The sequence below is a fragment of the Diuraphis noxia genome, unplaced genomic scaffold, assembly GCF_037042655.1.
Source record: "Diuraphis noxia isolate RWA-SAM2 unplaced genomic scaffold, SU_Dnox_SAM2 contig0001, whole genome shotgun sequence".
Taxonomy (NCBI): domain Eukaryota; kingdom Metazoa; phylum Arthropoda; class Insecta; order Hemiptera; family Aphididae; genus Diuraphis; species Diuraphis noxia.
In genome coordinates this window covers 12,488,698-12,503,073 of record NW_028301711.1, presented here as the reverse complement: position 1 = coordinate 12,503,073, position 14,376 = coordinate 12,488,698, and the positions used below count along the sequence as shown (strand labels likewise).

Genomic DNA, 14,376 nt, shown 5'->3' with positions numbered 1-14,376 from the left:
CTGAACTGATAATAAGGGTATGGGAAGGAAGAGTTATTTTAACAAACAAAAGTTCAATTTTATTATTATGGATTATAATGCGATTAGAAACGAACGAACTGCGGACTGCGATAATAACCAGAGGAGGTGGTCCTCTGGATAGTGAACTGGTATAATTATTTCTATCATGTCTATATACTTAATAAGTTATTAATAATAAATTATTAATAATAACCAAGAAAACCCAGTTCAGATGAGTCGATAGTGTCCGTGAGCCATGTTTCAGTTATGATAAATATATCGTATAGTGAGTTTGGTATTTGAGATATTAAATGAGAGATTTTGATGTTTAGACTTCGAGCATTTTGATAATAAATATGTACATCTAACTGAGAGTTATTAATAAGATTATTTTTGATAGGTGCATATCTTATATGTTTTTTGATTTGATAATGGTAGGATTGCCTCTAACATATTTAATAATAATGTCATTTTCACCTTTTTCACGCCGTTGAACTAGTTCTTGTCGTAGTCTAGTTCTCGTTGTTTAAATGTACGGTCAGATGAGAATCGAAGATCTTTAAATTCGAGTAAAGTACGAAGAGTTGACTGAGTTCGAAGAACATCAAATGTTTGTTTTGGATCTGATAATGTGATCTTTAACGGGCGGTCATACTTAGATTTAATACCTAGGCGGTGTAATTTAATAGGTTCAAATTTGAGATCAAGTTTGCTGAATATTATCTTTAACCGATCGAGATCAGTATCTAGAGATGTAGATTCCGATAATTTTTCTGGAAAGTTAAACAATAAAATATTATTTGCTCTAGATTGTTTGTCCAGGATTTCATTAATAATATCACGATCAGAGTCATTATGAGTAGTTAAATTAGATTGATATAATGCTTTGACTTTATTTTCAAGATCCGAGACACGATTGTTCATCTCAATATTATCGTTAGATAATTTTTCAAGCTTTTCATTAAGATCATCAAAACGTTTATTAAAACTTTTTAAGGTTCTACTTTGATCATTAACAGCATTTACCAATTTAGTTTGTGTAGATTTGATCTCCTTTAATGATTCCAAAATTTAATTTAATTGGTCTGCCATGATAGTGAATAACGTGAACGAAATTACGATACTAAAATTATAACTATAGATAACGCACCGAAAAGAAGTATAAGCTGGTTTGCGATAATAAAAAAGAAGATAACGGAGCACAAAAACGCTACACTGCACTATATGTTCTGCACATTTCAGTATAAATTGCACAAGTTCTGGTACAAAACGTTTAAATGTTAATTTATATCCTACAATTAATATACCTGGTAAATAAAATATAATATCTACATTTTTTATAAGTTTAGTAACTATTAAATAATATTAAATAACCAGTATTATAAAGTATTCAAATTACCATTTTATTTTATTATTCTAATAGCTATTGTTTGATACTTTTCGAAAAATATTAATCATAAAAATAAAAAATATTAGTAGGTATATCATATTCAGAATATGAATATGATACATTACTGTATTTACTGTATTTTTTTGTAAATTATATTTAAATATTTGTATACCTAATAGGTCCTAAAGTGTTACTTGAGATTTGCCATACCAATGTTCCCATGACATCTATATGTCATAACAATGCCATTTCTACATATCATAGTACTCCTACTGTTAATAAGTCTTTAAATGTCTCAAAAACCATTAATGAAGAGTTGAACCTTTCATGTATTGAAAAATTGGAGTCTAATAAAATTATTACTGACAATGATGTTACTGAAACAATTTGTATACATGGTCAGTCTCAATTTTTTTTATATAATTTACAATAATTAAAGTACAAGTATTTAAATTGTACTTTTAATATTTCAGACATCCCTGATATTAGGTACTGATCTTGATTTGTCAGGAATCCAGGTTTTAAATTCTGATAGCACTGTTCTCAGTACAAAACATGATGTTCCAATCACAGTTGATGGTTTTTTACGTGAGTTGCTTCTTTGTATTTAGTTGTACCAAAGAACAAACAAGAAACGACACTCTGCCGTGTGATAACATAGTGGAGGCTCGGCCTTGAAGTTATGATCGAATTACTGGAGGCTCCGCCTTGAAGTTGGTACCGGTTTTTGTTTACAATAAACCAAATGTATAGTAGTATTTTATATTACAACTATTTGTTTACATAATATTTGAATTTTGCGCGTCGCTTTTGAATCTTTTTTATTCTGATTCAAATATTAATATTCTTTTTAAAAGTTGCTTAAATCGTTTATTATCCATTAATAAAAATGGTTTATGCTAGAAGAACATGTAGGGCAGAAATTAAAAGAAAAAATCATCACTCATATTTTTTTTACTCACCCATGTGATAATTTTCCAAAAGAATTTTTAGTAAACCTTTTTATAAGGTTTAAAATTTATAGCACACTGACACATGCAAATAAATTTCATCACAGTACCAGATCAAATAAAGGCCGTATAAAAATTCAAATTTTGTCAAACTTGTAATTATACAGATAAATAATATTAATATATAGTTATAAGTACTTTTTAAATGTAAAATGACTAAATTGTCATTATAAGTAAATTATAAGTTAATTGTTAACTTTTAAGTTTCAAATGTGACAAAAATTATTGTGTATATTATTATATTTTGCAAAATCATGAAAATAAATTAATTTGTTATCAAGAATCAAAATTGTTTAATTTCTTATCATAACTTTTTGGCGGCATCCAAGGTCACCCATTTATTTAACATAGAAAGATGGGAATGTCATACCCCTGGTTGTACGCTAGCTTATGCCTACACTTATTGCACTCTATTGCATTTGGTTAGCTGCCTAGTTCATCCTTAATTGTTTATTGCTAATTATATAGGCATATAGGTGATGATGTTCTAAATAGAAGTTGTACGCGCAGTAAGGATACTAAAAAAACATCAATTAAAAATGCTGGTCTCATTATTTGCTTACCTAAATTTTTTTTTTCGCAAGTATACATATTATACAAATCTATATTTCAGTAACTTTAAATATATATAAACTTCTGAGCTCCATTAATTTTTAAAAATAATTAATTGATGGTAAACCATTTTTATTTTTTTCAGTTTTGTTAAAACCATTTGGTCTAAATCGATGTAAAACAACTAACATCTAAGTGCAAAAAGTTTTATGACATAACTAACAACTTGGTCAGACACCTTAGAAGACAGAAATAAAAAAAAACAGTTGTTTAAGCAAAGGTTACGTGCAGCCGAGTCGATATCAGAAAAGTATTTGGACAGTAAATATTCTGAAAAAATGACAGCTGCTGCATCTCTATTTACCAAATTCAGTTAAGAGAAACTATGAAAAAAAATAAAGGAAGAAGATTCACAATAGATGAGAAAATACTTAGCTTATCATTATTCAAACGTAGCCCAAAATGTTATAGAATGTTATCGGTTATGTTTACATTACCAAGCTCAAAAACTCTTCATAATGTCTTAAGTAATGTTTCAATTAAAACGGGAATCTGTCCAGTAATAATGAATGTTCTTAAAGAAAAAGTTTGCAATTTGAAACCACTCGAAAGGTTATAGAGTTATGTATATTGTATATAAGTTGTGTTTAGAATTTAGTATATAATAATGATAAATAATAATGTGATATTCAAGGCTGGGCATTATGGAATTGACAAGTTAAATAAACTATAATATCTAATAATTAATATAATTTTATATTCAGATATTGTACATTGTTGTTCGATGAGGTTAGTTTGAGTAGCGGTCTACATTATAATTCATCAAACGACCAAATTGATGGTTTTGTTGACCCTGGAACATATAAAAATCAAGATTATGCTGACCATGCACGGTACGTGGTATTAAAAAGAAGTGTAAACAGCCCATATGCTATATTTTCTGTCAAGGTGCTAACCTAACCTAACCATCTTATGTTTTTTTTTTTTTTGTGTCTGTGTTCAGCATAACTAGTCGAAACAATTTCAAACTTCGGGGGTGGTTTCCGATGGCAAAGTGAATATCCTTGGTGCATTATAGAGGTCAAAAGTAAACATTTTCCAACAATTTTCATAAAAATCGAGAAAAACAGAAAAAAAGTGACGGCTAAACGGGAATTTTTACGCAAAATCAGTTTTCTACCAAATCGATTTTTTTATGTGGTTGTAATTCAAAAACTAATCCTTATAAATACTTAAAATTTTCACCAAATGTTTATGTTAGTGTTATCTATATACAGATAAATTTTCAAAATTGTTTGACATTTTTGAGTTATTTATAGACCACTGAAATTTTCAATTTTTTGAGAATTTTTTTTTGAAGTGTCAGTAAAAAAATGTTTGACGACCAAAAAAACTTGAAAATTTAATACAAGGTTCCTTATGAGTTGTTCTTATTGTAGCTGAAAAAATTGAAAATCGTTAGTCAAAATTTTTTTTTATAAGCGTTTAAATTCAAATTTTTACGAAAACGCGAAAATTTGCAAGTAATTTTGAAGTCGAAAAATCATAAAAATTTTTATGTTTATAACTAAGGATTAAAAATACAACACTAAGTTTTTCATAAGTTTTCCTTCAAGTAGCTATAGAGAAAACTCGAAGCGTCATAATAGGAAAAATTTTGATGGTGGAGGTGATACTCGGCCGGTAATCTACTTAGACGAAACCTGGGTTAATCAAAATCATACACGTGGACGTATTTGGCAAAATGAAGAAAATAGGGAAGGCTTAAAAGTACCTACAGGCAAAGGCAGTCACCTCATAGTATGCCACGCTGGATCTCCTTCCTTCGGATTCATTAAAGAATCAAAACTTATTTTTCGATGTAATTCTGGTGACAAGGATTATCATTCACAAATGAACGCCACAATTTTTGAAAGTTGGTTTTCAGAAATGTTACTTAACATAGAAGAGCCGAGTATTATTGTCATGGATAACGCGTCATATCACTCTTTGTTGGCCGAGAACTATCTGAAGTCCAACAGTAGAAAGTCAGACGTTCAACAGTGGTCACGGGATAAAAATATAGATTTTTCTCCCATAGAAACACTTGACGAGTTACGGGAAAAGGTGAAACTTTCGATGCCGCGCGGAAAAAAATATAAACTGGACGAACTAACTTTCCAAATGGGTCATGAAGTGGTAAGGTTTCCCCCTTACCACTGTCAGTATAACCCAATAGAACTTATTTGAGCGCAAGTTAAAGGCAGATTGGCTGAAAAAAATTCAACATTCAAAATTGCAGATGTCGAGAAACTTGTGCATAAACAAAGCGATGCAGTTACTTCGAACGATTGGGCCAAATGTGGTGAGCATTGCGTCAAGAATCTAGGAGGAGGACTACGTCAAGCCGGGACTAAGGGATGAGATATTAGAACCAATAATATTGACCAATAATCCTGACGAAAGCAGCTCAAATGAAATGAAGACAACAGTGAGGACTAGATTATTTCAATTCAGAAAAACATTTTTTATGTAAATAATAGTTTTAAATTTCATTACTAAGTTATTAGTTTTTAAATGTACATACATATAAAATTGAGTAAAAAAATATAATATTAATATTATTACTTATTAGCGAATGTGATAATTAATAAATAATAAGTTTTACGTATAGAAATATCGAACGTTTGTCGTTTAGTTTTTATTACAACTCCAGAGCTTTTTTAAAATTATTTTACGTGGGAATGTAGTCTAGGAAACACTGACGGAAATTGGCCACCAGACGCGCAGTGATCACCCGCCTAGTTACGAAGGCTGCACTATAGCTAGGGATGCGCAAACCGAAGTCAAAATCGATCAACGATAATATTCCCCCAAAATCAACGATATATTGATATTTATTTTTTTTCACAAATGTAGTAACATTACTAGGCAGCCATATACGGGTACAATAAAGTGCCATCCATACTACAGCCGTGCTATAATCTACATCAGGGGTGTTCAACCTTTTGTGATGACTGGGCCACAACATATAGGTAGAAGTTGTTGTGGGTCACATACTTTTTTTTATTAATAATACATTCAAATTTAATGATTAAATTATATTTTATAATACAAAAATACATTTTTTTATTATTTTACTATATCGAATAATAAGCAGAAATATTTTTACAAGTATTGATAGTTAATTATAAGTATACTCAGAAAAATATATGTATTTATAATAAACGTGTGCATCGGCCTTTACAGTTTATTTGATGTTTTATAATTTTATATTCTTAAAATAAATTTGTTCCGGTAATATTAATATATTATATACAATTAATTCATGATTTTTATATTGAACTGAGGTCGGCATCAAAATCTACAATTGGCCGCATGCTATATATACTATAACTACTCTATAGACTAATAGGTGATAAATTACACTTAAATTATACATATTACTGACCTAGTGTAACAATTCAAAATAAAATAACAAAAACATATTATTAAACTATGACATTAAATAAAATTATATCAGACTTGATTTCTTTCAAAATAAATAATACTGAAAAATTAAAATGCTAACATAATAAACAGAGTGTAGCTGTCTGAAGTACAATTAAAATTAAAAATCATACAGTATCTAATAATAATCATTATTTTGATTTGTTAACTTAAATATTTCCTTTTCGAGGTTAGGTTAATGTGCTTCCTAGATTGGAAAATAATATTAATAAATGATATAGCTGAATGGCTGAACGATACTTACAGAAACTTGAACACAAAAATATTTCCACGTGGAAAGAAAAAGACTGAAAAAACTCGACGACCTGCACAGCACGAGACCAAAAGACAAAATGTGCGTGAAGTGAGCAATACTACACCAGCAATAATTGATAATAGAATTTCTTTATGATATTCGAGAATCAGCTTACTTTACTCCGCTAGAGGGCGATAATTAATGAATCACGTAATTTATACCTACTATAAAAAAAGTAATATTAATACTACTACTACTACTAACAATAATAATATTATAATAATATCATAAAATATGCCTATACCTATTGTAATGTTATAAGCTGACATAGGTAAAGTCTTCCCTCAGAGTCGATTTTCGTATACAATAATATTATATCATTGAATTAAAATGTAATACTATCCATTACAATGACCCACTTGTAACCTACTGCACAGCAGAGCGACATCCACTTGCCCATCTTTTTATAATAATACCTATGTAATATAGAATAATTGTATTGATGATTGATATGTGTTGAGATATAGAATTATATTAAATTTAGATAAGTGGGGTGTGGGGGGCAAGGCCCCCACAAGTTTGCATACAAATTTATTTTTATATCCCCTCCATAAAGAATTCTCTATTACGCCACTGCTAAGTAAGTTTTCTACCTATATTTCATGATAATATTATTGATATTAAAATAATTTATTTTACTACTATGCATTAGTTTTACAGTAGTTTAAATACATTTTTGTCCAAAAATTTGCTTGTTTTAAATATGATAATATATTTTAAAAATTTCAAGTACTTACCCAGGAATAATATCTTTAAATTAGGTACAACAAAACAGCTAAAATCGTTAAATTTTGTTTAAATATCTAATTTTGTCTAAATTTGAACTTAAAATGTCTATAAAAAAAAACTGTGCTCAATTGCCGCTTATATCAGTGGCGTGAATTGTAGCACTTGCTCATCCTTTTTGAAATGTGGTGGTGCAAATTTATATTTTTGCATTACTAGAAACTCTTAATATGTGTACGTCCAATAATTTTCATTTACAAATTCATAATTTTTAACAGATTATTTATGCAAAAATATTGCAATACCTACTTCAGTACCTAGGTGTACCTAGTTCAGTAGGTACTTCAGTATCCGACAAATTAGAAGCAAAAGTAGAGATTGAAGACATAGCCACATAGGTACCTGCCTTAGAACAACTATTGGGCAATAACGGCTGAGCAGCTAAGCTATGTTACAAAGTTACAACTTAACAACGTGTATAAATTTCGACCAAGGAATATTGACGAGTTAGTTGCAACATGTTTTGAAAGAGGAATTCGAGTTAATTTAAAATAAAAAATTGTTATTTTAAAATAATAAAGTTTTTATAGTTAAAATAATAGGTACCTACCTTTATTTTTATGGAAACAAAATTTGTATAAGGAAAAAAATCAGTCGCAGTGATATATAGAGAAAATTGAAATATTTCAAATATTTGTGGGTTATAATTTATAACCAGAAATAATGGCCAATTTACGCTACTGGTTTAGATTTTTTGGTTAAAGTATATGTACTCAGAACTATACTTACATGGAATCTTGTTTTTAAATTTAACTATATATACATTTTTAACTACAAAATAATTTGCAAATTTTCAATTTCATAAATTTTGGAAAAATGTTTACTAAAAGTGCTTATAAAAAAAACGATTATGATAATATGATTTTTTATATATTATATATCTTAAAAATTTTTAAATTGATATTGTAAAGTGTGAGGGCCTTGTAAATTTCTAAGTTTTTTGACCTAAGGAAGAAAATTGTATTGACATTTATAAAAAAGGTGGGCAAGTGGGTGTCGCTCTGTTGTACAGTAAGTTACAAGTGAGTCATTAAATGGATTGTGTTAAATTTGAGTCCAATAATATAATAATTCATTATAATAATGATTATTTTTATTATTATAATTATCATTGCATAAGAAAAACGATTCTGAGCGAAGACGGTAAGTCAGCCCATAATATTTTACTATATTTGATGATATTGTGAATAAAGTAATTCATTTTAGTATTAGGCATTAGTACAGTAAGTTAAGGTGGGATTACACGGCGCGTGGCGCGTCGCGAGGAGTGTGGAGCGTGTACATACCACGCAACAACCCGAGCCAAGCTCTGCGCGACAACTTGGCGCGCCTGTGTGATCAGACGGAACGTCATAGTTCAAAAAGTTTCTCCTAGGCGCGTATCGTTATAGAATCATCCTCCCTGGCCAATAGTGATAGGTACACTATTCTAATCTTTGCGCGTAAAAATTTAATTTCCCTTTGTTAATTTGAAGTCACAGTGCTTCATTGCAAGTGTTGAATGATTAGGTAATTAATAACAATAATTAACCTTGATTCGTACGTATACTTACACAGTTATATCATTTAAATTATGAATTATACTGACGAAAAATCAAAACTTGCTGTTTGTTTAGCTGCATATGTACTACTAAGTGGCCAAGTTTTAAAAAGTGCTAATGAAACAAAAAAAAAACCAAAAACAAAACGTTATTGGGTTAACGCATACTATAAAAGTCGGAATAAGTAAGTAAATTGTTACTATATTTTATTTTAAAGTACTTTTTTAACAAGTATAACAACACTAGTACTAAGTTAAAACAGTTAAAAATAAAAATAATAATAATAAAACCAAAACTAATATTTTGAATATTTATAAGTGGTTTAATAAGTCTATTGTCTATTTAGTCTAACTATATTTTATCGTCACAGGTGCGTGCAGTATCCAATGGGACTTTGGCTGTATTAATCTCAATAAATTTCTAATTTATTTTAATCAAGTTATAACAGCTATATTATACTATTTTATACTTGTAAATGCAATAAAAGTAAAACAATTTGAGGGATTTCAGCCAAACTCAGCATAGTTTTTTAGTGTGATTTGCAAGTTTTTTTCATGACTTAGCTCCCCTACTTCTCAATAATTGTGTCTATGTGTGCCTATAGCTATAATTATTGTAGTTAGACCAAATAATATGTTTTATGAATTTATCTACTAGTAAATGTATCTTACATTCATAATTTTCTTAATGTTTATATTATTTACTAAGCTTTGAATGCTTTTAAAAAAAAAAATTAACATTAACTTCTTTCATAGTTGTATTATATTTTATATTATTAACATCAAAACAAATAAATTTTTCAAAAAACAATAAAAAAAAAAAGATCATTACTAAGAATTGTTTTAAAAACTTTAAAAAGGGCACTTGTATATTTGATAATTAAAAATAGAGGAATTTTCAAGTTTTACAATTATTTAATAAAATTACTAAGTAATAGATATAAAGGGACTGTTATAAATTATTAAATGTGCTCTGCTTTTATAGTGCAAATGGTTCTGTAGATAACCATATTAACTTTTTCTATTGTTTATTTAAATACATAATTGCTAATAAATTTACCTACATATTTCATTTTTTATAGATACAATGCAACACATATGTTGGAAGACATTCAAATAAATCTATCAGGAAAATTTGATAATTTTTGTAGAATGTCATCAGGTGACTTTGAATATTTATTAAATAAGATTGGGCCTTTTGTTTCAAAAATGGACACCAACATGCGCAAATGTATACCAGTACAAGAGAGATTAGCAGTGACACTAAGATACCTAGCTACTGGTGACAGTTTTATCAGCTTGTCTTACTTGTTTAAATTCTCTCCACAAACCATTTCAAATTGTGTTCAAGAAGTATGTGCAGCATTAATAGAAGAGTTGAAAGATGAGATAAAAGTAAAAAACAAATTTGTTAACGTAATGTAATAATGTGTATATAATTAATTAGTATAGGTAGGTAATATATAAATGTTGTAGGTCAAAATTAAAACTTAATATACGTTAACCTATGATTTTTTAAATAATCCATCAAAACTGAGTTCATTTTGAGGTACTGAAGTTTTCATTCTTTTATTTTGAGCAACATTAATATTTGATGACTGAGAATTTGAAATATCTGATGATATCTGGGAATTGAGCAAAGATGCAACATGATTTTGTGGTGACGGTACTATATATTCTGGTGATGGCCGAGTGCGTGGTAAAGGAGCCAAATCAGTTTTTTGGTATTGTGGTGATAGATTTGTATATTCAGGTGATGGCTGAGGGCGAGGTGAAGGTGCCAGATTACGTTGTGGTGTCTGGTACTGTGGTGTTAGATCAGTATATTCAGGTGATGGCTGAGGGCAAGATGAAGGTGCCAGATTACGTTGTGGTGTCTGGTAATGTTGTGATAGATCAGTATATTCAGGTGATGGCTGAGGGCAAGATGAAGGTGCCAGATTACGTTGTGGTGTCTGGTAATGTTGTGATAGATCAGTATATTCAGGTGATGGCTGAGGGCAAGATGAAGGTGCCAGATTACGTTGTGGTGTCTGGTACTGTGGTGTTAGATCAGTATATTCAGGTGATGGCTGAGGGCAAGATGAAGGTGCCAGATTACGTTGTGGTGTCTGGTAATGTTGTGATAGATCAGTATATTCAGGTGATGGCTGAGGGCAAGATGAAGGTGCCAGATTACGTTGTGGTGTCTGGTAATGTTGTGATAGATCAGTATATTCAGGTGATGGCTGAGGGCAAGATGAAGGTGCCAGATTACGTTGTGGTGTCTGGTAATGTTGTGTTAGATTTGTAAAATGTGGTGTTGGTTGAGAGTGAAATGAAGGAGCCAAATAAGCTTGTGGTGTCTGATTATATTGTGATTGTTGGAGACGATACTGATATGCAGAAAATCTTGTTAATGCTTCAGTATTATTATGTTTAAGGGCATAAAGAAAATTGTCGATTTCATGCATTGCAAATTCACGAGTATTGTCATCTTTTAAATTCCTCAATTTTTTTGCAAGTAACTCAGAGTATAAAGAATATTCATCACTAATGGGTGCATTTGACACTTTCTTTAATATGTTATAAGCTTCATCCATACGATTTTCAATTATTTTCTCATTGCAGGCTTTTTTTGATTTTTTTCTGTTAATTAATGGATTGTTAATAACACTTTCCTCTTGAGAAACCAAAGGAGTAGTAGTAGTGTTCATTTCTTCATTCGCTTCTTCCTCGTACAGTTCATGGTCACCATCATCTTCATCTATGTCACTAGAAGATTTGTCAGCTAATGCCTTAAAATCCAAACATACATACATACATACATTAAAAATAAATATTTTAATATTAAGGCTGATATGAAACAATAATTAATAGCAATTTCACATTTACAGTTACCAAAAAATCCTGAAGAATGGCTGAAGGTTGCACAAGACTTTGATGAGAAATGGAACTTCCCACATTGCATAGGAGCAATCGACGGGAAACATATAGTCATGCAATGCCCAATAAATAGTGGATCAGAGTTCTTTAATTATAAGGAAACTTTTAGCATTGTGTTAATGGCGTTAGTTGATGCCAACTACATGTTCACCTATGTAGATATCGGTTGTCAGGGTAGGATAAGTGATGGTGGTGTATTTAAAAATACATCACTATGGGCCACACTAGAAAAAAATCAACTTATGCTGCCATTAGATGCACCACTTTCAAACCAAAATGAATTAGTGCCCTATGTATTTGTAGGAGATAATGCATTTGCATTGGGAACTCATATGATGAAGCCATACTCTGGAGTTTTTGAAAAGGGTAACAGAAAACGGGTATACAATTATCGGCTGTCAAGAGCACGTCGGGTAGTTGAGAATGTATTTGGAATCTTGTCCTCAGTATTTAGAGTTTTCAGAAAACCGATTTTACTGAGTGAACAGAAGGTTTCTCAAATAACTATGACGTGTGTACTTCTGCATAACTACTTAAGAAGAAGTAAAACTTCAAGTGGAATTTATTCTCCACCAGGAGTATTTGACAATGAAAGTGAACTTCAGCCAGGATCCTGGAGAGAAGATCAACGCAGTATGACCTCATTTATGCCAGTGCAAAGGGTGCCAAGAAGATCAGGACTAGAACCATTAAGAATTAGAGATTTATTTGCAGATTATTTTGTCTCTAATGGTGCAGTAGCTTGGCAGAACGACAAGTGATTCAATTTAATATTACCTACAAATTTGTTACTTTTCACAATTATATCACTAACTAACTATTAGTATTTTATTAGTATACAATTTCATAATAAAATGTCATAAACAAAACTATTATTAAACTAATATTTTCAAAATATATAAATCATGCAAAAATAAATAAATCTGAGTTTATGCCTATCTAAGTGTTTTATAATTTTTATAATATAATAGACTAAAATATAAACTTTGCTGAAATATGTTAAATACTTATTAAAAATATTACTACATAAATAACCAAAAAAAATAGTGATAAAAGTAAGCCATAATACAAATATAACTTTTTCATTTCTATTCATGAATACTATATGAGTTAGTTACAAATTTGTATTATCTATAAATGGTACAGATGTACAGTCTAGAGTCACAACTGGCGAAGGGACTGGTGGTGCTCAAAACCGACAAAGGGCATCAGTTAAAATAAATTGGGGCCCAGAAGTTTATAGAATTATAGTGTGCACCTTTGATAGTAGGCAGTAAACAGCAAAAATCAAGACATGCAAAAAAAAAAAAATAATTGGAAATTTGCATTGGCTATTCATACTTATAGGGCTACAGACATCAGACATTAAATTGTTTAATATAGTAAAACACTTGATTTTTGAAAAAAAGATGATCAATTTGTTTATTACTTGCTGTTTTTAATTGTAAATATAGTGTTAAGATCACAAGGTAACAAAAACAAGTTCAGTTATTAAGGGTGATTTCTATAGGCAATTTAGAAACAATAGGGTAAAAAAGTTCTGTCTAGGTATGATTATATTATACAAAATATGCAGGGCCCCATAACATTTTTCGCACCAGTTAGTAGTAAACCTAGTTGTGGTACTCAGCACTGTGTACAGTTGTTAAACATATTAGGTTTTTTAATATAAAAGTTTGATGTATTTGTTAATATCACAAAAGAATACAACTTTATATTATAATTAAGGTAGGGGTTGAACTTTATGTTACTGCTTTATTTTTATTTTTTAGAAATATTATTCTTCAGGCTCAACCATTCTAAATATAATTATTAATATACAATTTGAATGCAAAATGTATTTTAGGGCTATGACAGATATCCTTACAAAAACCATTCACATATGCTTAAAAAACTACCTATTTATTTACTTATTTCTATTTATTACTAGTGTATTAAAAATTAGGTACCTAATATTAGAAATTCAAATTAAATTACCTCTGAATGTTTTGTTTGACGCGGTTGAAAAACCCCATGCAAAAACCTTGCCATATATTCATAAGCAAACCATTCGGGTTTGAATACCCCATCTGTACCTGAACCAGTCCTTTTGCTAGCCTTGACCTTCGACGATAATTTTCTGAATGTCCCCATAAGTGAATCTTTTTTTTTTTTAAGTTCACTTATTGTATATTCACCTGCACTTAAGTTTTTTGAAATTTTTCCCCAAGCATCATGCACATGGTTTCGAAGTTTATGATTTGGATCACTTGGATTCCATATAGATGGCTCACCTTCGTACAGCTCCAAAAATTGAACAATTTGTTCATTGGACCATTCCATTTTATAAAATAGTACTAGGTATAGGTACTGTTACTAAACAAAAGCAAACGAACAAATTGAACTTACT

General features: G+C 29.9%; 1 protein-coding gene across 1 annotated transcript; it reads left to right on the top strand.

Annotated features, from left to right (window-relative positions):
* Positions 1–11,955: 11,955 nt before the first annotated feature.
* On the top strand, positions 11,956–12,748 carry LOC107171389 (uncharacterized). Its single transcript, XM_015521630.2, has one exon. The coding sequence runs from the start codon at positions 12,041–12,043 to the stop codon at positions 12,746–12,748; it is 708 nt and encodes a 235-aa protein (XP_015377116.2). The 5' UTR covers positions 11,956–12,040.
* Positions 12,749–14,376: the final 1,628 nt, after the last annotated feature.

Coding starts and splice junctions, on each gene's coding strand:
- LOC107171389 (XM_015521630.2), top strand. CDS start 12,041: ATGCAATGCCCAATAAATAGTGGATCAGAGTTCTTTAATTATAAGGAA.